This window comes from Ricinus communis, chromosome 8, assembly GCF_019578655.1.
Source record: "Ricinus communis isolate WT05 ecotype wild-type chromosome 8, ASM1957865v1, whole genome shotgun sequence".
Lineage (NCBI taxonomy): Eukaryota > Viridiplantae > Streptophyta > Magnoliopsida > Malpighiales > Euphorbiaceae > Ricinus > Ricinus communis.
Window position 1 is genome coordinate 17,807,275 of NC_063263.1, and position 24,275 is coordinate 17,831,549.

Consider the following 24,275-nt stretch of genomic DNA (forward strand, 5'->3'; position numbering starts at 1 on the left):
AAAACAAAAAGCAGTTGACTGGATTACAGATTTGTCCGTTGTGCTACCGTCTGTACCTGACCATCTTCCAAGGCCATTTCAGTATTTTCACCAAAAATTGATGTCATCTGTCCGCAGTCATTTTTCCCATCGTAATCCCCGATCCCTATCTCGCTCGAGCTCTACCTAAAATTAAACAACCACTTACTAACCGTTGATTTACAGATTTCGATGAACTCAATCCAACGGTCCCTACAGTCCAGCTTATTTATCCGCTTTAAACCTCGTAGAAAGCAAGACAATGCCGCTACCACAATTCACGCTCCATCGTAGATCCTCTTACTATTCCAGACCGAATCGGACAATTTCAATATCTCCACGTCATCAATCCGCATGAAATCCCACCAACCAATACCATTCCATCTCAGCTTTTTATATAAACAAGCCCAAACGCTCTCAACAACAAAATATCTCTTATCCCAAATTGTTATCGCTTTCCTTTCTCTCTAAAAAGTAAACCCTATCTCTCTCTGAAAAAGGAAATGGCACCAAAGACGGAGAAGAAACCAGCAGAGAAGAAGCCAGCGGAGGAGAAAAAGACGGTGGCGGAGAAAGCACCGGCAGAGAAGAAACCAAAGGCCGGAAAGAAACTACCAAAGGAAGGAGGAGCAGCGGCGGCTGGGGACAAGAAAAAGAAGAGAACGAAGAAGAGCATAGAAACATACAAGATCTATATATTCAAGGTGTTGAAACAAGTGCATCCTGATATTGGGATCTCAAGCAAGGCTATGGGAATTATGAACTCATTTATAAATGATATATTCGAGAAGCTTGCACAAGAAGCATCGAGGCTTGCGAGGTATAACAAGAAGCCAACTATCACTTCTAGGGAGATTCAGACTGCTGTTAGATTGGTGTTGCCGGGTGAATTGGCGAAGCACGCAGTATCTGAGGGTACTAAGGCTGTAACAAAATTTACTAGCTCTTGAATTTGACGATGAATGAGGGCTTTGTTTTGTGTGTATTGCTGTCTAGGGTTAGGGTTTAGGTGTTAGTAGATTTGGGATTTTTATGATTTCTAGCTTTTGTTTTATTTTTTTGAAAAATTTATGTTTGGTGTTTGTAATTGAAGGTTGGATCTACCCGATCCTGAATTCCTGATGTTTCTAGTATTGTTAAAAATGGAATGAAATACAAAATTTGCCCATTTATGTACCTGTTTTTCAATTATTTTTTTATGTTTAAATTCTTAGCGTGAAAACAGGCGCTCTTAAAGTAAGGTCAAAATTATTGTGATCGTCTGAACGGAGCTCATGGATGATGGTTTAACTGTTGCTCGAATATGTACTTGCACTGTAACAGCGCATGCTGTGCTCTGCCCTCTTGTTTACTTTTGTTAAGTAACAGTGTGTGAAGGCTAGGGAAATGGGCGAATGTCAAGATATGTATGGGTGCGTTGTCAAGGATATCTGAAAGTGTCAGGTTAGACCTTCTAATAAGAAAAGATCAGATGGTTGCCAAGCACTAGACAATCCAACAGTGTTGTGCAACTCAAGACACTGAGTGTTCATGAATCTATTGTATAATTACTCGCAGAACATGACAACAAAATTAAACTACAATTGCAATAGAGAAACCCGCAATTTGTTTGAAGTTACCAAATAGAGAGAACAGTTGAAAAACTATTCTATCATAAATATTCAATTGGCAAACAAATGGTCACTAGAGATATCTTCAAGCGCTTGCATCTTCGCCTGAGTTTATACTTTTTGCAACTTCCACAAATAGCAGTCTTCCATCAACTATCTGTTCGATTAACACCCACCCCTCCGTACATGCATATGGGAATAAAGGAGGAAAAAGATAAGCGCTTTGTGGTAAGTATTTACATCCACAGAAGACAATATAAACACATTTTGACAGCACATGTTGGAGGATGTGTAAACATTTAAAATTTCTTTTCTAGCAACCTGATGTAACTAAGATAAACTGAATCCTGAACTCCAAAGAAAATCTTTAACATGAAATAATCTTTCCTTACTAGTCAAAATATGATTAGGTTGAGAGCTCCAAGCCTCCTACTACTTTCTAGTTTCTAGGATAACAAGTTTTAATTAAGAAATCCGAGCAACAATATGCTTGATGACGAAAATGTGAAATGTTGTTCAGCAAACAACAGAATAAAATTCTTGACCCTGTTCCAATAGCATAAACCTGGCCTGCTAGGAGATTTCCAGTATTTCCCGTTGAGCAGACTGCAAATACAAACCATATCTGCCATCCAGCAACATGAGCACTAAGACCAACCCCCCAAATTACAAAGGATATTTTTGCTCTAGCAGTTTTGGGGCTCTGATTTAGGGGTCAAATATCCGAAGCAATTCAACTAACTAAAACTAATCAATATAAACTAATGGCATATGCAGCCTAATCAAGTTGAGGCATGTTGGGAAATCAATTCCAAACTTTGTGAACTATAACTTCAACAAGTTTAAGTTACAAATTAAAATTAAATCTCAGAATGAGCTCAGATATGCAAAACCGTATATTGGAATAAAAAACTATTTCCATCCAAACATTACAATAAGGAATTTGGAGAGCAGAAATCCAACAATGCTCAGAAAAACAGCAAAATTAAAAAACTATATCCCTAAATGTAGCAGTTTTGGGATTTTAAACAGTTGTTCTCAATTAATTGGTAGCTAGAGGTATAAATGTCTCGCACAACCAAGTCATTAGATATTCTACAAATCTGAAGGACAATTGTGCCATGTTATTTTATTTATATGCTAAAACAAAATAGTCTCTTATAATATAGCAATATTATAAAAAAGACCCAGATTACCAGGGCAGCTTCCAATAAGTAATTAGCACAGAAGACACCACTTTTGTTCAAATTATTTGGTTTCCCCAGCAGATGAATTTTGAAGCATTCACACTGATAATACATTAACAGAAAGAAAAGAATCCAATACAAGAAAATAAACTATGCGATCAGAGAAACAAGGAATTCAACTTCTTAGGGACCATAATTTCACCAAACAACTTTATTATATGTAAGAGCTAAGTTCAAGTATGCTCTTGCATTCATATTTATTGAAACTGAAGAGTGGATGAACTTGTAGATATGAAAAATCGAATCACTATAATCAACACTTCAAAATTAGTAAGCCTTGCATAATTTCAACCGAATGTCCAACTTACTTAATTTCCATTAGTGGGACCAATCAATTCAACACTTGTAATTACTTTCATTGAGCTTCCAGCAAGTTTAACACAGAGTAATCAACATTCAAACCAAAAAAAATTCAGTCAATAAATAAAGGAAGAATTTCTTAAGAAATGAAAGTGATAATTACCCTGCCATTCATGGCCTTCAAGGCCTTCTGTGCTTGGCTCTCTGAATCAAAGGTAACAAAGCCAAAACCTTTAGGCTTTTGAGTTCTTGGATCAAGAACTAGCCTAGCTACAAAAACACCCATTAAAATAAAAACTCTAAAATTCAATTAAAAGATCACAATTCTCAGAAAATTCATTCCAAGTAACCGAGATTACCTTCTTTTACAATTCCGAATGGCGAAAACAACTTTTCCAATTTCTGATTTGTGGTATAGCATGATAATCCTTGAAAAAAGAAAACAAATAAAGAAAACAAGAATTAAAGCAACTACTTATAACTCGCGTTATAATTCATAAAGAAGAGAGAAAGAGACTGAACTGCCAACAAAGAGCTGCGAGCCGAGTCTTATTGCCATTTTCTTCTGCGTTTCAAAACTTTCTGAGTAACTGAACGGCGCTGAGGAAAGACAACTGACTTATTATTATTAAAAAACAAAAAGGATTTCTAAAAAAAAATGTCAGAGGGTAATTACTACTTCGTCCCTCGAGATGTGGCCTAATTTACTAGTAGATTCCTGTAGGCTGTATTTCTAGAATTAAATTAAAGTGTTCTCCAATGTTCTTTTTTAATAAATTAATCACTTGTTCGTTAAGTTTGATTGTTTTACCTTCTAAATGAAATTAAATATTAAAATTAATTTTAAAGTTTAATAATTTATAATATCATTATTTAATTATAAAATTATAATTTAAAAAATTATTAATTTAAATAAGATTAATTTATTATAATTATTAATTATATATCTTTTCTATTTTAAAAAATATCACATTCTATAATTGCCAAGAAAAATTATAAAATATTTTTTATATTTATCTCTTTATTTTTTTTATCTCTTTTCTTATATGAATGATAGATTTGTGAGAGTACAAACTGAAAAGAGACAAGTTTTTCTATATTAATAATATAACACATATTGTGTGTATATATATATATATATTAATTTTTGAGATCTAAATTTTTTTTAATATATATACTTATATTTTTACATATAAGATATTTGTTTTGATATATATACTTATTTTTTTACATATAATAATTTAAATTTATTTGTAATTCTATTAATTTATAAATTATATTACTAATTAAATATAATTTTAATTTGATCTTAAGAAATAACATATTAATTATATTTTAATATTATATTAACTAATAAATTAATTTTTAATTAGATAATACTTTTAATTTTTTAAGAAATAGCATATTAAATTATATTTTTAATATTATATTCATTAATAGATCAATTTTTATGGTTAATTACAGTTCGATTCGGTGCTATTTTCAGTTGTAAAAATTTAAAAAAAAAATAACTTTAGTCTCATCTTTAATCATATACATTTAGAAAAAATATGATTACCAACCTAAAGAAAGTAGCATGGAAATTTAAATTAGAATTGCAATCACATTCTTGAACAACCTGTTTTGCAATTCAGTCACTTGCAAGTATAATAATTCATTTAATGTTCAAATACAAACTATTATATGGTACTAATAGCATAAAAATATTTTGCAGATGGCAATCATTAAAACAAAATATTTTTCATAGTTGCATCCAACAATCTACCTATCAAAAATAAAAATAAAAAAGTAAAAAAGAAAAGAAAAATAGTCGGGACTAAGTAATGACGGCACAGTTATGGAAAGAGAGAGCGCTAAAGAGGAAGACGTCTACGCGAGCCAATTCTTCCTTTTACCTTTCTGCAAGCCAATTATGCGTGGCGCTAAAGAGGAAGACGTCTAGGCGAGCCAATTTTTTCCTTCTTCCTTTTGATTTTCTGTATAGAATTTTGCCTTAGAGATTTTGTCTTTCTGAATTGAAAATTAAGAGGTGTGGCGGTGTGTTCTAAAGAGAGACGTCTACGCGAGTGAATTTCTTCCTTCTTTCTTTTGATTTTCTGTCCACAAATTTGCCTTAGGGATTTTGTCTTTATGAATTGCAAAATGAGAGGTGCGGTGATGTTTCTAAAGAGGAAGACCGTGTGTTCAAATTGTTAGGTGTAGACTTGTAGTATGTGGTAAGAAAATGTATTAGAGTTAAGTTAGTAGATAGTGAATTATAAATTTAGTATTAGAATAATGTTTATTAGTATCAGTATACTACATGATATATTAATATATAAATTTTTTTTATAGAGTATAAAATATATTATAATATTATAGTTATTTTTAATATGTAGTATTCTTTTTCTTATTTCGATAATAATTGCTTGAATTATATAAAATGATAAATATCAAATAATTTTTTTATAGAGTATAAAGTAATTTTTAATATTATAGTTGTTTTTAATAGGTATTATTTATATAATATTTAATTATTAATAAATATATGTAAAAAATCAGTTCTACGGTTTGGTCCGGATCAATACAAGACAGATCGGTTATGGTATAGTTTTTACTAAAGAACCAGTACCATACCGTAATAGAAAAAAATTCGGATCAATTCAATTCGGTTATAAAAGATTTCAGTTATTTCGGTTCTGGTATTTTTCGGTATGGTTATTCGGTTTAGGCGGAAATCACCGAGATCCATACTCAGCCCTATTTGACACATAAGATTCAAGCTTATGTATAATTTTATAGTTTTTTCTATTAATTTATTGATTCAAAAGTTACATTTCTAATTAAATACTGACTCTAATCCTAAAAAAATACCATATTAATTATATTTTAATATTATATTAACTAATAAAATAGTTTCATAATCAGATAATGATACTAATTATATCCTAAGAAATTACATATTAATTATTTTTTAATATTATATTAACTATATTAGTTATATTTTAATATTACATTAGCTAATAAAATAATTTTATAATCATATAATATACTAATTCTATCCTAATAAATAACATATTAATTATATTTTAATATTATATTAACTAATAAATTTTTTGTAATTAGATAATAATTCTAATTCTAGAAAATAACATCTTGAATTATATTTTTAATATTATATTTAATAATAAATTAATTTCTTAATTACATAATAAAAATTTAATTCTAAGAAATTAGTAATATCAATTATATTGATATATTAATTTATATAATATAAAAATTAATTAATAAACAATTTTTATATTATTGTATTAAAAAAAATTTAAAATCTTAAAAAAATAAGTATATTTAAAAATAGTTAATTTGTTATTATTTCTTAAAATTTTATAAATTAATATTATATATTTAAAATTTTATTAAATTGTATCTGTTAACTTGATTTTATAACTAAAATAATAATAACAGTTATACAACTCACGGATAAACGACTAGTTTAATTATAAATTCAATTACTTGGTAACGTAGACATTGCTACCTCATTATCAATTCGCTCTTCCTTGTTATATGTTCTTGATAGATACACAGCCTAATATTTTGCTATAAGAGTTCTCAATTCCATTCAACCTTTCTTCTACTCTCTAGTTGAATCATCAGCTCCCAGACTTTGGCACTGATTGATTGGGTTGTATAGGGACTAGATTTTATTTGATAGTTAACTAGCTCCCAAATTAGGGTCCCAAAACTAACACAAGAAAACTAACCATAATCATTTGGTAGGCTGTTACATTTTACTAAATAGAAGACATTGATTGATTTATAAAGGGAATAGTTGATTTTAGTGAAAACTTCCATGACCTTATCAAACCCAATCTGTGATGTGGGAAAATTGTCAAGAATTTGTTGTTACGAGTGCAATATTTCTCAGTCTGTCATTAATCACATTGTTGTTTTTTCCTAAATACATTTTAAATGAACTTGTGCACTGCAGAGTACTAATTTGCTCCTCTTTCTTGTGCTTTTGTTTCTTTCTTGGTCACTTTTCTAGCTTGAAATTCTGAACAGTTTCATTCCTGGAAACTGCTATCCGTAGGACTGTAGGAGGGTTATACCCATCTCTTTCAGCTTTCAGTTGGAAAATGAACAAAACCACGAAATGATCGATGGTGGAATGAATGCATTCTCTGACAATTGTTTGTCCATGCTATAGTGTCTATGCCTTTGTTGTTTGAGCTCAACTCCAAATTGCACGCAAGTTTCTCTATCACAATTGTAGTTAATTGTTATGTTTCAAGTTCCGACAGTAAATAAACAGTGATTGTATGATCACGTGTTTACAAAATTTTGTAGAAAATATGTCTTTGAAGGACAATGCAGCTACAAATAAAGACATCAACTTTGAAGGTTTAGGTTCATAATATCGGTCCTCTTAGTAATAATATATAAAAACATAAACAAATGTTGGAATTAGAAATCAAAACTCAACAACAATTAATAAGAGTAACATAAAAATATATGAACAACAAAATAACAAAATAAGATACCGATATAAGAAAAATAAGACGCTAATAATTTTAAAAATTTGAATTCAATGAAAAACATCAAAGCATAAATTTTACATACCATCATAAGGAGATTGAGATACCAATGAAGAGAAATTAAAACATCAAAAATTTGAATAAATTTGTTCCTCATCATTGGTGTTTGATAATAATATGACATATGGTTTTTAGGATAAAATAAATCAACACAGTTGATAAACATCACAACAATTGTACTAGCAAACTTGAAGTATGTTTGAGTTTTATCACACTTGAAACTAAAAAAAAGAAGAGAGAATAATCTTTTTCACATCTTGAATGAAAGAAATATATTTAATATATATAGCGAATGACTAATATAGAGAAATGACTTTTAATATATCTTGACACCTTTTATATATCATGATTAATTATAATTACTCCATCACTTTTGGTATATTTTCTGATTAATTCACCATTAATTTATGCCTTTTGACATATCATATGATTTTTGATATTTCATGACTTTTTTATATTAATACTCAATGAATATTAATTTATCATTCACCTATAATTCATTTTTAAGTGGACATTCTTCAAAACGAGTCATTCTATGTCTCACAGATATTGTCAATTTTTCAACAATTTCATCCTTAACCCAGGATGACTAAGTTACTTTAAGGAAGTTTATTTGTGATGAGTTTATTTCTTGGATAAATCATAAATGGGATAAGTACAAAAAAAGTATTTTATATTTCACTATTTTACAATTTTAAGTGTTTTTTTTTTCAGATAAAAATAAATATGCAGTTATAAATTATAACCATAAAAGTATTTCGCTCACAAAAGATTTTGATTGGTAAGGATATTCATTTTTATTCCAATTAATCATAATTATCATGTTGCTCGTATTTGATAACGTAATTTTAGAATTTAACAATTCTTATTTTCATCAATTATCGTTAAATCGTAATTTAAAAAATTATTGATCTAATGTTAAATAACAAAAATAAAAATTATTAAGTTATAAACTCATATTATTAAATATGAATAATATAATAATATGATAATTTATCAAAATAAAAATAGATAAATCATTATCAGAATGAGATATCTTTTATCATAATTTATAATGAGATATCTTTTATCATAATTTATATTCACGTAACTCTCTATCTTAAAAAAAACACATAATTAAAATTATAAATCAGTGAACCAGAAAGCACTTTTTTTTTGTACTAATCCCATCATAAATTTACCAAGACTTGTAATTTCATAGAAGATCATGATATTCAAGCAGCCGGGTTCATGATATATTATTTAGTTCAATTCCTGCATTTAATTATTTCATGGAACAGTGTACTATGAGAAAGATCATGACCCTTGCATACCCTTCCTCTTCAAAGTTTTATCTTGTGGTTTGCTTGTTTTTGTTTCTTTGGTACTTTAATTCATTATATATATCGTGGTTAAAACATAATAAGAAAACCTCGTGCGTGTACTTTTGTTAATTTTACCAAGAACACCAACTGTCAAACCATGTCATCTTCATAAACAAAAACAAGATCGTATTTGTAAAGATAAAAACCTGCCGTTCTTTCTTTTTTCTCAAAGCGGTTGTATCACTCGCAAGATCGCAGTAGATTGCACCCAAACATATGCTCAGAATGGAGTTCAAAGTGCAAACCCCTAGCAAAGCTTGGGGAATATAAGCATCAATACATGTGGACAACATTACAGAAAAAGAAGGTGCACTTTAAGAAGGTTCCATCCATTAACACTTTGTAGTCCAAAATTGCAAAAGCAAAGGCATTTCATGAATTAGCAATTAACTAGCATCATGCAACCACCAATCGCCAAAACAGTAAAATGATGATTGAAGGAGTTGCAAAAGAAATAATGAAAAGCAGAAACATGTAGTTTCATCTATTAATCTGAGATGCCACATTCTAGCAGTAGTACTACATACTTTAAAAAAAAAAAAAAAATTAAAGTTCGCCTACACATCATCAACAAAATAAGATCAACCATGAAACCCAAAATTACATACAACAGGAGAAGCTTCTTGAGCTTTCTATGGTGAGACAAACTTTTTAAGCCTTCTTTGGTGACTTGGTAGCCTTGGAGGGAGACTTGGTGGGTTCTTTGGTAGCTTTCTCAGTCTTTTTAGGCAAGAGAACAGGATTAATATTAGGCAAGACTCCTCCATGAGCAATGGTAACACCGGCTAGCAATTTTCCAAGTTCCTCATCGTTTCTCACAGCAAGCAATACATGTCTTGGTATTATCCTGTTCTTCTTGTTGTCTCTTGCTGCATTCCCTGCCAACTCCAATACCTTCGCATAACCAACAGAAAACATCATATTAGAATTTCGATTTTAGCTAGCAATCACAGCCCCATTCCACATCATACCGAAGATACCATTTGGACCAAAATCCCCAAATTCAACACAGAATCACAATTTATTACCAATAACCAACTGATAAACAATCAAAACAGCTAAATCCCTAGGTACCAAAAACTACACTGAAAACATGGGAAAATCAAACCTGATCTTAAGACCAATTAAAATAACATCCCATCGTTTTTCTAGTAGTCAAACATACATTTTAGATCAAAACACTAATCGAAAAAACCCAGATGCCAAATCAATCAAAAAAGAGAAATGGGTGTTTGACTTACTTCAGCAGCTAAGTACTCAAGAACAGCAGCCATGTAAACAGGAGCACCAGTACCAACCCGCTGTGCATATCTTCCCTTCTTCAAGTACCTCCCAATTCTTCCAACTGGAAACTGAAGACCGGCTCTCACTGACCGAGTTACCGGTTTCTTCTTCGGACCCCCACCTTTCCTTCCTCCCGCTCCCTTTTTCACTTTCCCTCCTGACTCCATTTCTCCAATAAGATCCGACCCGTTTAAAATACACAAAATAGAAAATCACAAATTATAAAAAATAATAATTCTTGATAGCGCATAGCGGTGTAGGAATCGGGTTATGAACTGGTTTTATAATATAGTGCGGTGTCTCTGGAATTGGGAGTGTTTGAGGTGGAAAGTGTGGGAGTATGGAGACGGTTGGATTAGTGTCTAATCGATGGCTGAGGGTTGTTCAGGGGGCTATCCGCGTCATTTCAATTGGACCAATAGGAAGCGAGAACTTGTGAATTAATATGTAGAAGAAATTTTCACCTGCATTTTTTGAACTTTTAACTTTCCCACTGAAGTCATATATATATATATATATATATATATATATTTGGTGCTTTTAAATTTATTAAATATGTCAAATAGAATTTTTTAGCTAAAAGTAATAAAAAGATTAAAGTTATGATCTTGTCACATTTTTAATTTTAATTATGATTAAAGTTTGTATGTTGATATGTTTCAATGCTCAATCTAAATATGTGGAACTGTTACCTGCCTAACTTTCTTTTTAGTGTTTTCTGTTTGATTTGCAATAAAATATATAATTATTTATCCACTCAAAATATAATATTGACTACAGTTATACATGCTATATATTATAAAAAAATAAGTATTATAAATTTCAATTTACCATATATAAATATATAATAATTATTTATTAATTGGAGTTATTAATTAATTTGTTCAACTAATATTGTAATTATATAATTATTATTTGTTATTACTTTTTAGCATCTATAGTTAACTAAATCAATTAGCTATATTATATTTATCGTCGCTAAAACATTATAGCTAACTAATTATTCCCACAAATTTGATATATTTGTAATATATTATTAATTTTGTGGCCGAACAGTTTATTAAAATTATATATAGTTATAAAGAGTTGGTTTTCATAGCTAATGTAATGATTAGTTTTACTTTTGCATTATATGACCAAAAGAAACTCGAATTTTACATGGCAATTGTTGTTTCTCACTTTTTTTTTTTTCTTTCTTTGATATGGTCAATGTAAATCAAGAAGAAAAATGAACAATTTTGAAGATTTTAGTTCCAATTCAATTTAATGCCTTTTTTCTTCTTTGTTAATAACATTTGCAACATTTCTTTCAAAGATAACTCTGGACCAAAGATTTTGAATTGCCCTATGCGTTGCGTCTCCAAGAACCAAGCTTTCCAAAGTTAAAAAGGCAAAACTGACCAAAATACACTTTTGAGTGAGAGTGAATGATTTGATTTTGATGATCTCTAACTAGGAAACCAATTCCTTCAAAGGAAAGAGAAGAGTTTGTGGCTGCATCGAAATTTATTTTGATCCAACAAGGAGGAACAAAGGGAGGTACCTCAGGGCTTCTCGTTGTCCGGTGTACGTAAGTCAAGGGCAACTCGGAAACAGCCTTTTCAAACTCCATAGTTATGCTTGTGCTATGATTTCAGACTCCGTCCAAAATTTAGTGTTGAAAATGCTATCATTCCTAGTTGTGCAAGGGCGCCAGAGCAAAATCACCAGGGAAAGGATCAAATGATTGCAATTATCGCTGTTTTGGAGGTCACCTAGCACTTTACTCCAAATTTGAGAGAAAGTCATCCCTAAAAAAGAAGATTGAGTGCATTTGTGGGATAGTTAATTAGCTAAATTACTGGATTCCCAAATTAGGTTGTCAGAACTAATACAGGAAAATTAACCTATAATATTTTGTTGGGTTGATACATTGTAGTGAGTGGAAGATCAGGCTTGGCTTGGAGAAGCTTCCATGACTATTCAAACATAGTCAAGGATTTGTTGTTAGTTGGTGAACAACATTTCTCATTTTGTCATCAATGGCATTGCTGCTTTTAGCTAAACGCATGCTTTCCCAATATATTTAAGAAAAATTCTTATTTAGTCTAGATGCATAGCTCCATTTATACGGCAAACTGATAGACAATTTGTACATTTTAATTAATTTTAAATAATTAAATATACTATCAATTACCTAATGCAAAATATAAATATATATCACTCTGCTATTTGTCGCGGCAATACACTTGGTGTAAGTAAGAACTAGCTATGGTTTATGAAATTTGTACAAAGCAGGGCACTACTTGGGTCCTCTTTCCTATGCTTCAGTTTTTTTTCATGTATGTGTTGCGTTTCTTGGCCAGTTTTCTTGCTTGAACTATTCCAGAGTTGCATTCCTGTCCTGCTATATATATGAGGGTCAGCTCTTTCTACCTCTCTGCAAAATTACAAAACATACATTTAGCTCGACTATATCTCCCAGGTCATTTGCCAATTATATTTGGTATCAAATTATCAATGGCAGAATGGATGTTTATGACAATGGTTTATCGATTTTTGTTGTTTGAGCTCGACTTTTACATGCAAATTTCCTGATATGCAACAGTAGTTAGTTTTTCTTTCCTAAGCTCTCAAATCAGAAATACAGTTACTTTATGATCATTAGAATCTTTTGTTTGTTGGGTTGCCTTTGAAGCAGCATGCCTACACAGTAGAAGGCGCTAACTTTTACAGAAGGTTCAGGGCTGATAATCTCACTTTATCATTCAGCCAGCACCCAAGCACATCATGCCCTTACCCTTTTCTTAACCAAGTTACCTTACTAAAACATATGGGTTTCAGGGAAATTTATTTGTGATGAACATGTATACAGTACCCCTCGTGTACCCATCCTTTTCTAATATATTACACATGGTTTTGCTTATCTGACTGTTTCTGTTTCTTTGGTACTTCCACTCTTTTTATATCCTGGTAGAACAAAGGAAGACCTCTTGCACATACAAAATAAATTAAATTTCAAATGTGGAGTGTTCTTAATTTTACCGGGAACCAAACCAAACTGATTTTTCAGATTGATATGTTTGTTTTATCAGAAAAGAAGGACAAACTTTACTGTCATTGCATAGAACTATAACCATAAATAAGAAACAGATTGTTTCACATTTATCCAATATGGAAAACGTAGATCATATATCAGAACACAGATACTACTGATACAATAATAACTCATAGACACTTGTTTCTAACCTTTTTTACAAGCAGAGATACAGAGCTCCTTCTTGTCATCTCCTGTGTGCATAACACACACGAATATTTCTACCATCCAGCAACTGAAAATGTATCAAACAAACAAAATATTAGTAACCCATGCCATGTTCATAAAAATTATATATATAAGAGAACAAGATTCTATGGAGATGATATCAAAATTATTTTACCTGACCATTCATTTCTTTCAAAGCCTTGGAGGCTGCAGATTCAGAAGTGAACTTCACAAATCCATACCCTTCTGACTTGCCATTCACATGATCACATATAACTTTAACTGCTAAAACAAAGTTGCGTTTGGAACGTCTAATAGGAATGTAAGAATTCAATTCAGTTCTATCGATGTTCGGAAAGCTCATCAGAATTCAATTCTTTCAGCTAACTAAGCCTAATCCTAAGTTAATTAGAATCCGCTTATATTAATAGGATCCACATTATGAGACGTGACAGTTTTATAGTAGCTGTCACCCACTCCAGTCTTCCTCCTTTATCCGGGTTTGAAACAGGCTACGCATGGTGGCCAGAATTAATTCTACTCTTTCAACTTAAAAATAATTAAGCATGATTTGCAAGAACTCAATCGAATAACACACAATAGCAGGGGACAAATCCTTGAAAAGAATAATAAAAAGAAGAGCCTTTTACCTTCAATTAATTCTCCATGTTGTCGAAAAGCATCTCTCAAAATGGTTTCGTTAGTATCATAAGAAAGTCCTGCGATTACGATTCAAAGCAAGTTAGTATAAAAAATGGGAAGAAATTTGAACAAATCAATCGAAAGAAAGTGACCTCCAACAAACAATTTGGTGAAGAATTGGCGAGGTAATAACCATCTAGCTGTAGTGGAGAGACTAACACCACAATGATGCCAATACTGCATTAGATCTTAGCAGAGATTTGAGAAACAGCACCTGAAATGTGCGAGGTTGACGAATATAGGTAGTTTGAAAACGTTGGCGTTTCAGTTCGTTTATATTTTGGTTTAAATTTGCCATTTCTTGTCAGTTGGTATTCTGTATTATTTTATTTTGTCTATTTTAAAATTGCTATTAGAGAAAAATAATGCATGATAGCATGAGGATTTTTCGAAATTTCCAGAACTTAAATTGTTAGATTTATTTTGAAGTTCCTATGGTGTGCTTTCATATTTTCTTTATCAAAAATTATGAAACAAAAAATCATAAAGAATAAATCCCTTTTTTACTTGGAAAGTTTTGAGTATAAAATCTTATATTATATGAGGAGTTATTATATTATAAATAATTATTTTTTTATTGTATAGTTAATAACCAACTAAAAGATAATTTTTAAAAAAAAAAATTAAATAGATATTGATTTGAAAGATATCAAACTCTTGCTGAAAGTGAAACTATTGAATTTGGGCCTGAGGATAGAGAACAAAAAAAAAGTTAAAGGACATATTATTTTAAATCATACTTACAAAAATGTCTTAATTTTTAATTTATTATATTTTTACTATGTTTTTATTTTTTATGATTTTTTAAAAAATAATCAAATTCAAACTTATCTTTTATTGTTGAACGAATGAATTCTATAAATCATATATTGTATATTATTCAATCTCTAAAGAAGAGGAAATATATCAAGAAATCATTAGCTAAATTAAGAAACAATTCTATTCTATAATTAACCTATAATCAAGGCCGATAATCAAGAGATTTATTCTATAATCAAGGAGCTAATTCCGACATTTCTCTAAGGTTGAAATTTATGGCACAAGAGTTTTTGGGGCGAGAATTTCAAATTCATTGGAATTAAAATTGGAGAACACCAGCAAGAAGCTCACCGTTGGCGTGAATCGAGTTTTGGAAGTCTCGGCCCTGGCAAGGGGCATTGCCATGTCAAATGGCCACTTCACCGCCTGAAACTTTCCAGGCCAGGCTTATCGAAGGCAAGGAGTCGCCTTGTGGTAGTAGCTTTGTTAAAGATATGCATCAGTAGTTGAGTTCAAATACAAACACATGCTACTTTGACTAAGTTTAGTATTTTATTATTCTGTTTTTATTTTTCTGTTATAAATCTACAATTTCAGTAATTTAGGAAATTCAATAATATTCAGCAAATTTTTTGTTTATTATGTTACTAGACAATGTGTATAAATAGTTCCATCCATCAATAAAATTAAGTTAAGCTTTCATAGTTATTTTCTTTATGATTTTTATACTTTTTATATTTGCAGAAATAATTATATTTGTCCAACAAACTGGTATCAGAGCTTCAAAATTTTCTTAAGGGACCGAGTGTTGTTTGAGTGTACACCATACAAACCAATTGTTTTGCTTTCTTCAATTAGTTACAAAACAATGACCTCAGAAACACCTTTCACCGCTATTGCTCCACGTGTGTTAATGGAGAAAATTATCATGGTTGGGCTGTTAAAATGGAAGGATATTTAATGCAAACGATCTCTAGGAAGCAGTAGAAGAGGATTATGAGATTCTCCCTTACCTAACAACCCAACACTTGCACAATTAAAAAATCACAAAGAAAAGAGGCAAAGAAAGTCAAAGGCAAAGTCATATTTATTTTCTGTTATCACATCAACAATCTTCAACAGAATAATAACCATGAAATCAACTAAAGAAATTTGGAATTTTCTCAAGGATGAGTACGAAGGTGATGAGAGATTCAAAGGTATGCAAGTGTTAAATTTGATAAGGGAATTTGAAAAGCAAAAGATGAAGAAGTCAGAAATAATCAAAGAATATTCTAACAAACTTCTAAGCATTGTTAATAAGGTAAAATTGCTAGTACTGACTTTTCTGATAATATGATTGTGTAAAAAATCCTTGTTACAGTACCTGAATGGTTTGACGCAACAATTTCTTCATTGGAAAATACTAAGGACTTGTCAAGGATCACCTTGGCAGAGTTGTTAAATGCTTTGCAGGCATAAGAGCAAAGAAAAATGATGAGGTAGGAAGGTTTTGAGGAAGAAGCGTTGCAAGCTAAGTTGCAAATTAACTAAGCAGAGAAAGGCAAGAAGAAAAAATAAAAAAAGAAGAACTTCAATACACAAGAATCAGCTAACTGGCAATAATAATGGGCAAAAGAATAAAGAATTTCCTTCTTGTAAGCATTGCGGCAGAAATGGTCATCCTCCTTTCAAGTGCTCGAAAAGACCTGACGTCAAGTGTGATAAGTGCAACAATCTAAGGCATCATGAGAGAATTTGCAGAAGTAATTTTTAGCAAAAGAATGAGGCTCAAGTTGCAGATCAACAAGAAAGAGAGCAGTTGTTTATAGCAACATGTTTTACAAGCAGTACCTTAAGTGAATGTTGGCTAGTGGATAGTGGTTGTACCAATCACATGACTAATGATCCAAAGATTTTCAGAGAACTGGACAGATCACGAGAATCGAAAGTTAGAATTTGAAATGGAGATCTCATCACTGTCAAAAGAAAAGGAACTATAACCATTGAAAGCTGCATAGGTATAAAACTAATTTTTGATATTTTGTATGTACCTGAAATTGACCAAAACTTGCTAAGTGTAGGTCAATTAATTGAGAAGGGTTTTAAAGTTATTTTGAAAATAAGTAATGTTCGATCAAGGATGCTAATGACAAGGAAGTATTTCGAATCAAAATAAAAAGCAAAAGCTTTTCACTTGATCCAATAAAGAAGGAGCAAGTAGCTTATCCAATTATTGTAACTAACATATAAACTTGGCACAAAAGGCTAGGCCATTTTCATCATGCCATAGTGCTAAATATGCAAACGAAGGAGTTGGTTTATGAATATGCAAATGAAAGAATTGGTTTATGGCTTACTTCATTTGTAGTCTGAATTACCAAGTTGTAGAGCTTGTCAATTTGGTAAGCAAGCAAAAACTTCCCTTCAAACAAACTGCTTGGAGAGCAACTAAGAGACTATAATTGATTCACACAAACTTAGTTGGACCTCAAAGGACTCCTTCACTAAAAGAGAGTAAATATTACTTTATTTTTATAGATGATTTCACTAAAATTTGCTAGATTTATTTCCTCAAGTTCAAGTCTGAAGTTGTAGGTGTGTTTTGGAGATTTAAAAAATGGATTGAGAACCAAAGTGGATGTAGTATTTAAATTCTAAGGTCTGATAATGGCAAAGAGTACACCTCAAAATAATTCAATCCGTTTTGTGCTAAGGCGGGCATCAAGCATCAACTTATAACTCCATATACCCCTCAACATGATGCAGTCACTAAAAGAAAGAATAGGATGATAGTTAAAATGGTTACATATATGCTTCATGAGAAAGAGTTGCCTAAGGAATATTGAGCAGAAGCTATAAATATTGCAGTCTTTTTGCTAAACAGACTTCCTACCAAAGTAGTAGATGGGAAGACTCCTTTTGAGGCATGGTATGGTTAGAAACCCTCGTAAAAAAAGTTTAAACTATTTGATGCTTGTGTTATACTTATGTGCTGCAGATTAAAAGATATAAGTTAGATAAGAAACCTGAACCTGTCATCTTTGTGGGATATAGCTCAACATCTAAGGCTTATAGAGTTTTTCAACCTTATACAAGGAAAATTCTAACAGGCAGGGTTGTGCACTTATGGAAAATGAACAATGGTGTTGGAATAATGTAGAAAAGAAGCAAATTGTTGATCCTTTACAAAATGAAGACAAGTTAGTCAATGAGTTTGCTGTAAGAGGCACTAGATTGCTCTTTGATATTTATGAAAAATGCAATGTTGCAATTTTTGAGCCTACAGAATATGAGGAAGCAATAAAAGGTCCAAAATGGATAGCAACAATGCATGAAGAGCTGATATGATTGAAAAAAAAAATCATACTTGGACATTAGTTGAAAGACGTGAGTATAGGAAGATCATTGGAGTCAAATGGATGTTCAAAACAAAATTAAATGTTGATGGTTCAATTAACAAGCACAAAGCTAGGCTTGTAGTTAAGGGTTTTGCTCAAGTCTTTGATATTGATTTTTTAGAGACATTTGCTCATGTTGCACGACTTGATACCATAAGGATGTTGTTAGTGTTGGTTGCTCAAAATGGACGAAAGGTATTTCAGCTTGATGTTAAATCCGCTTTTCTTAATGGTCATTTACAGGAGGAGATTTATGTAGAGCAGCCTGAAGGTTTTACGGTGAAAGGGCATGAAGACAAAGTATATCTACTGAAAAAAGATCTATATGGTTTGAAGCAAGCGCTAAGGTCCTGGTACAGCAGGATTGATGAGCACTTATTGAGTTTAGGCTTTATTAAAAACCAAAGTGAATTCACACTCTATGTGAGGTATTATAAAATTGATACTGTAATTGTCTCACTTTATGTGGATGATCTTTTAGTAATAGGAAGTGATGCAATACTCATTGAGCAATTTTAAAAAGGAGATGATGAAGGTGTTTAAAATGATTGATCTAGGTGAAATGGGATGCTTTCTTGGTATGGAGATTAGGCAAGATCAGCAGGGTGTGTTTATATGTCAAAAAAAATATGCTAAGAAATTATGCATAAGTTCTAAGTGGAGGATTGCAAGCTAATGAGCACTCCTACAAACCAAAAGGAGAAGCTCATCAAAAAGGATGGGGCTGAGAAAGTCAATAAGGTTATTTACAGGAGCCTCATTGGATGTTTGATGTACCTCACGTCTAGGGCTGAGCACGGATCGGTCCAATTTGGTTATCTATAAATCACCAATACCATACTAAATCTCGGTTCTTTTAAAATTGAAGGTACCAGTACCATAAAAGGATCCGTACCGTATTGTACCAATTTTTACGGTCAAATACAATTCGGTTCGGTGCTATTTTCGGTTCTAAAAAATTTTAAAAAATACAACTTAAATCTCATCTTTAATCAAATACATTTAGAGAAAATATGATTACCAATCTAAAGAAAGTAGCATGAAAATCTGAATTAAAATTGCAATCACATTCTTAATAACCTGTTTTACGATTCAGTTACTTGCAAGTATAACAATTCATTCAATGTTCAAATACAAACCATTAAAATATATGTTACTACTAGTATAAAAATATTTTACAAATGGCAATCATTAAAATAGAATATTTTTTACAGTTGCAGCCAACAATCTACCCATCAAAAATAAAAATAAAAAAGAAAAGAAAAATATCCCGGACTGAACAACGACGGCACGGTTATGGGAAGAGAGAGTGCTAAAGAGGAAGACGTCTACGTGAGCCAATTCTTGCTTCTGCATTTTTGTGAGCCAATTATGCGTGGCGCTAAAAAGGAAGACGTCTAAGCGAGCCAATTTCTTTCTTCTTCCTTTTGAATTTCTGTCTAGAAATTTGCCTTAGGGATTTTTTCTTTCTGAATTGAAAATCGAGAGGTGCGGTGGTATGTTCTAAAGAGGAAGACGTCTACGCAAGCGAATTTCTTCTTTCTTCCTTTTGATTTTCTATTCAAAAATTTACCTTAAGGATTTTGTCTTTATGAATTGCAAAATAAAAGGTGTGATGGTGTATTCTAAAGAGGAAGACGGTGTGTTCAAATTGTTAGGTGTATGCTTGTAGTATGTGGTAAAAAAAGGTATTAGGATTAAGTTAATAGATAGTAAATTATAAATTTAGTGTTAGAGTATGTAAATTAGTATCACTATACTATATGATATATTAATATATAATTTATATTTTTTTATAGCGCATAAAGTACATTATAATATTATAATTATTTTAAATATGTAGTATTTTTTATTTCGATAATAATTGTTTGAATTATATAAAATGATAAATATAAAATAATTTTTTATATAGTATAATGTATTTTATAATATTATAGTTATTTTTAATAGGTATTATTTATATAATATAAATAATTATTAATAAATATATGTAAAAAATTTGGTTCTACGGTTTAGTCCGGATCAGTACAAGACGGATCGGTTCTGCTACGGTTATGGTACGATTTGTACTAAAGAACCAATACCATACCGTAATAGAAAAAAAAATCGGATCAGTTCAATTCGGTTATAAAAAATTTCGGTTATTTCGGTTCTGATATTTTTCGATACGGTTATTCGGTTCGGGCGGAAATCACCGAGATCCATGGTCACCTGAACGATGCCGCCTGACATTCAATATGTTACAAGTGTTTTGTCAAAATTCATGCATTATGTAAGTGAAATTCATTTCAAAACAGCCAAACGTGTTCTTAGATATGTCAAAAGGACTCTTGGTTATGGAGTTTTGTATGGCCATAATTAAAATTTTCAGTTACATGCATATTCTGACATTGATTGAGCAGGATTCATATATGACATGAAGAGTACCTCAGATTACTGTTTTACTTTTGGCTCAGGCATATCTTCATAATGCTCTAAAAAACAGGAAATACTGGCTCAATCAACTGCTGAGGCAGAATTTAATGCTGCCATAGCAGGTATGAATCAAGCTCTATGGCTCAGGAAGGTTTTGAAAGATTTACATATGGAATGGAAGGAGAGTACACGAGTGTTTGTTGATAATCAGGCAGCAATTTTGATCTCCAATAATCTTGTCTTTCATGGAAAAACAAAGCATTTTAATATTAAATTGTGTTTTTTAAAAGAAAATGGTGAAATACATTTACTGTATTGCCAAACTGATGACCAAACTGTTGACCTTTTACTAAGACGCTCCGAGGAAGCAAATTTGAGATATGACCTCAGAGTAGCAAAGCATATATTAAAACTCCTTTAGTTCACAAATATGCCCGAAAGAGCAAAAACGAATAAAAGACCAAGGATGTACCTAGAAAGACTGGAAAGTTGAGTAGAAGGAAGTGTGGAGATGATCTGCAGTTTGTGCAAGAGAAGGGTCGCAACAAGAAAGGAAATTACAAATTGAACAAGCATTTGCCACTATTAATTCTAAACAATCAATGGATACCATCAATTCATGTTCGAATCAGCTTAACAACACAACATTACAACCAGATACAAGCATTCCAGCACCTAATATGACAACTGACCAATAAAGGCTTTTTTCATGAAATTGTAGTCCAAATTTGCAGAAGCAAAGCATTTCATAAAATAAACAATCAACTAAAATCATTCAACCACCAATCGCGAAAACAGTAAATCGCTAATCAAAGAAATTGCAAAAAATAATGAAAAGCAAGAAACGAGTAGTTTCATCTATTAATCTAAAATGCCACATTCTAACAAGTAGTACTACATACTATTTTAAAAAAAAAAAACAGTTTAAATTCCCCTACACATCATCAACAAAATAACATCAACCCAAAATTACATACAACAAGAGAAGCTTCTTGATCTTTCTTTGGTGAGACAAACTCTTTAAGCCTTCTTTGGTGACTTGGTAGCCTTGGAGGGAGACTTGGTGGGTTCTTTGGTAGCTTTCTCAGTCTTTTTAGGCAAGAGAACAGGATTAATATTAGGCAAGACTCCTCCATGAGCAATGGTAACACCGGCTAGCAATTTTCCAAGCTCCTCGTCGTTTCTCACAGCAAGCAATACATGTCTTGGTATTATCCTGTTCTTCTTGTTGTCTCTTGCAGCATTCCCTGCCAATTCCAATACCTTCGCACAACCAACAGAAAGATCATATCAGAATCAGAAAAATTAGAATTTTAACTTAGCTAGCAATGACACCCCCATTCCAACTCTATTAATACCATATCGTTTGATTCAACGTATCTGAATGTTACAATTAACAAATATAAACATTTTCTTCATTTTTCCCAGCAACCGAAGATCCGTTTCGAACCAAATTTCCCAAATCCAACACAGCATCATAATGATTATTAATAACCAACTGATAAATAAACAAAACAGCTAAATCTCTAGGTACCAAAAACTACACTAAAAATATGAGAAAACTAAACAAAATCTCAAGACCAATTGAAATAACATTTCATCGTTTTTCAGTAGCCAAACAGACATTTTAGACAAAATAAACAACTCGTCAGATAAAAACACTCATCAACAAAGACCCAGATGCCAAGACAATCAAGAAAGAGAAATGTGTATTTGACTTACTTCAGCAGCTAAATACTCAAGAACAGCAGCCATGTAAACAGGAGCACCAGTACCAACCCGCTGTGCATACCTTCCCTTCTTCAAGTACCGCCCAATTCTTCCAACTGGAAACTGAAGACCCGCTCTCACTGACCGAGTTACCGGTTTCTTTTTCGGACCTCCACCTTTCCTTCCTCCCGCACCCTTTTTCACTTTCCCTCCCGTCTCCATTTCTCCAATAAGACCCGACCCGTTTACAATGCACAAAAAGAAATTCTGATATATATTAATCCTTGACAGCGCACAGCGGCGTAGAAATCGGGTTATGGCGGGTTTTATAATAGCGTTGTGTCTCTGGAATTGGGAGTGTCCGGGATGGGAAGTGTGGGAGTATGGAGACTGTTGGATCAGTGTCTAATCGATGGCTGTGGAATGTTTGGGGGGCTATCCGCGTCATTTTAATTGGACCAATAGGAAGCGAGAATTTGCGTTCTAATACTTAGGAAAATATTTTCATCTGTATTTTTAAACTTTTCACTTCCCCGCCGTTAACTTTTGGTTTTATTTGGTGGGGGTTATATATTATATATTAATATCAAGCTATATTTTATTAGACATTTCTTTTTAACAAAAATAAATATCGAACTCATCTTTTAATTTAAAATAATTGCATTGAGTTTCAATTCAACGTTTCCAAAAATCTACTCATAATAATAGATAAAATTATAAAATATAATCAGCTTAAATATACAATGTTGTATCCTTGCTAATTCAAAAAATATAAATATTTTATCATTTCAGTTGTTACAAATAAATTAAAATAATAATATAAATAGTTATTAAATTTTATATTTATTTTTATTTAAATCATAAAATTTTAATTTATTTCATATCAATCATTCAATTTTAATATTAATGATAAGTTAGTCACATTTCTAATAAGAAATTGACATGTCGTATTTTTTTTCTTAATTATTTTTTTATTAGTTTTTTTTAGTACATGTAATTTTTTTAGTTATAAAATTTAAATTAAATGATTAAAATGTAAAAAATTAAAATTATAACTAAAATAAAATTAAATGTAAAATTTAATAATTATTTCTATTATTATACCTAAATGAGTTATTTTATTTGATGATGTAGAAATGGGAGTGGAAAAGGATAGTTATAAGAAATCATGGTACAAAATAAGACTAATTGATTTTTTATTTTTTAAATATAAAATTAATTATTAGTTTCACTTTTTATTTGATTTTAATAAATTAACTATAAATTTTTATGCACATTTGTATATATATGACACATGCTGAGCATATTCATGGCATGGTATAAGAGCAGAACCCATTTTATGATACCTGCTGACTGAATTGAGGCGCTCACCGTTGCCACAATGTTTTCTCCGGTTGTAGTAATATGTCGCCAGCCTCCCGAATTCAAGCTTCGTCCTCGGTGTATGGCCCACCTTTCTACTTTGCATGGGCTATTTACTGTATGGACGAATTAAATAAAATTGTATTGTGTTGAATCTGAAATTCCCCATATGTTTATTACAGTTAAATTAAGATTAAATAATTTATTGCTAGATGGGCTGGACGTTGTGCCTCCCCTGGGTTATGTTGTAATATAATGATATTATTTTATTGGATTGAGGATTATGTTTAATCTAAAATTAGAAAT

At 31.4% G+C, this 24,275-nt stretch overlaps 5 protein-coding genes across 10 annotated transcripts; 1 reads left to right on the forward strand and 4 right to left on the reverse strand.

The window, feature by feature from the left end:
- The first annotated feature begins 426 nt into the window (after positions 1 to 426).
- Positions 427 to 1,194, forward strand: LOC8261605 (histone H2B). The gene has a single exon (XM_015727768.3). The coding sequence runs from the start codon at positions 522 to 524 to the stop codon at positions 966 to 968; it is 447 nt and encodes a 148-aa protein (XP_015583254.1). The 5' UTR covers positions 427 to 521; the 3' UTR covers positions 969 to 1,194.
- A 310-nt stretch (positions 1,195 to 1,504) lies between these two features.
- On the reverse strand, positions 1,505 to 3,857 carry LOC8261604 (small RNA-binding protein 11, chloroplastic). 5 transcript variants are annotated; one of them, XM_025159787.2, is made up of 4 exons: positions 3,698 to 3,857; positions 3,535 to 3,603; positions 3,339 to 3,445; positions 1,505 to 1,806 (listed from the first exon to the last, which is right to left on the reverse strand). In XM_025159787.2, exons 1-4 carry the CDS (start codon positions 3,732 to 3,734, stop codon positions 1,714 to 1,716), a joined length of 306 nt encoding a protein of 101 aa, XP_025015555.1. In that variant the 5' UTR covers positions 3,735 to 3,857; the 3' UTR covers positions 1,505 to 1,713. The 5 variants fall into 5 exon arrangements, with proteins under 5 accessions (XP_025015555.1, XP_048233844.1, XP_002533105.1 ...); XM_048377887.1 differs by having other exon boundaries at positions 1,505 to 1,813; XM_002533059.4 differs by having other exon boundaries at positions 1,505 to 1,785; positions 3,698 to 3,856.
- Positions 3,858 to 9,568: 5,711 nt separating this feature from the next.
- On the reverse strand, positions 9,569 to 10,680 carry LOC8286138 (histone H2A). Its single transcript, XM_002533058.4, has 2 exons — positions 10,355 to 10,680; positions 9,569 to 10,007 (listed from the first exon to the last, which is right to left on the reverse strand). The coding sequence occupies exons 1-2, from the start codon at positions 10,562 to 10,564 to the stop codon at positions 9,765 to 9,767; spliced, it is 453 nt and encodes a 150-aa protein (XP_002533104.1). The 5' UTR covers positions 10,565 to 10,680; the 3' UTR covers positions 9,569 to 9,764.
- A 1,853-nt stretch (positions 10,681 to 12,533) lies between these two features.
- LOC8282210 (glycine-rich RNA-binding protein 2, mitochondrial) lies at positions 12,534 to 14,595 on the reverse strand. Of its 2 annotated transcripts, none has more exons than XM_025159786.2 (5): positions 14,436 to 14,595; positions 14,292 to 14,360; positions 13,817 to 13,887; positions 13,626 to 13,708; positions 12,534 to 12,816 (listed from the first exon to the last, which is right to left on the reverse strand). In XM_025159786.2, exons 1-4 carry the CDS (start codon positions 14,524 to 14,526, stop codon positions 13,661 to 13,663), a joined length of 279 nt encoding a protein of 92 aa, XP_025015554.1. In that variant the 5' UTR covers positions 14,527 to 14,595; the 3' UTR covers positions 12,534 to 12,816; positions 13,626 to 13,660. The 2 variants fall into 2 exon arrangements, with proteins under 2 accessions (XP_025015554.1, XP_002533103.2); XM_002533057.4 differs by having other exon boundaries at positions 13,817 to 13,923; positions 14,436 to 14,589.
- Positions 14,596 to 21,728: 7,133 nt separating this feature from the next.
- On the reverse strand, positions 21,729 to 22,927 carry LOC8282208 (histone H2A). Its single transcript, XM_002533056.4, has 2 exons — positions 22,620 to 22,927; positions 21,729 to 22,160 (listed from the first exon to the last, which is right to left on the reverse strand). Exons 1-2 carry the CDS (start codon positions 22,827 to 22,829, stop codon positions 21,918 to 21,920), a joined length of 453 nt encoding a protein of 150 aa, XP_002533102.1. The 5' UTR covers positions 22,830 to 22,927; the 3' UTR covers positions 21,729 to 21,917.
- Positions 22,928 to 24,275: the final 1,348 nt, after the last annotated feature.

Excerpts from the sequence above, each read along its gene's own strand:
- LOC8282208 (XM_002533056.4), bottom strand. The coding sequence starts at position 22,829 with ATGGAGACGGGAGGGAAAGTGAAAAAGGGTGCGGGAGGAAGGAAAGGT. Across the intron at positions 22,161-22,619 it reads TTGAGTATTTAGCTGCTGAA|GTATTGGAATTGGCAGGGAA; the intron begins GTAAGTCAAATA and ends GGTTGTGCGAAG.
- LOC8286138 (XM_002533058.4), bottom strand. The coding sequence starts at position 10,564 with ATGGAGTCAGGAGGGAAAGTGAAAAAGGGAGCGGGAGGAAGGAAAGGT. Across the intron at positions 10,008-10,354 it reads TTGAGTACTTAGCTGCTGAA|GTATTGGAGTTGGCAGGGAA; the intron begins GTAAGTCAAACA and ends GGTTATGCGAAG.
- LOC8282210 (XM_002533057.4), bottom strand. The coding sequence starts at position 14,526 with ATGCAGTATTGGCATCATTGTGGTGTTAGTCTCTCCACTACAGCTAGA. Across the intron at positions 14,361-14,435 it reads CACCAAATTGTTTGTTGGAG|GACTTTCTTATGATACTAAC; the intron begins GTCACTTTCTTT and ends TCGTAATCGCAG. Across the intron at positions 13,924-14,291 it reads ACATGGAGAATTAATTGAAG|TTAAAGTTATATGTGATCAT; the intron begins GTAAAAGGCTCT and ends TTGTTTTAGCAG.
- LOC8261605 (XM_015727768.3), top strand. The coding sequence starts at position 522 with ATGGCACCAAAGACGGAGAAGAAACCAGCAGAGAAGAAGCCAGCGGAG.
- LOC8261604 (XM_025159787.2), bottom strand. The coding sequence starts at position 3,734 with ATGGCAATAAGACTCGGCTCGCAGCTCTTTGTTGGCA. Across the intron at positions 3,446-3,534 it reads ATTCGGAATTGTAAAAGAAG|CTAGGCTAGTTCTTGATCCA; the intron begins GTAATCTCGGTT and ends GTGTTTTTGTAG. Across the intron at positions 1,807-3,338 it reads TGAAGGCCATGAATGGCAGG|GGGTGGGTGTTAATCGAACA; the intron begins GTAATTATCACT and ends GCATGTACGGAG.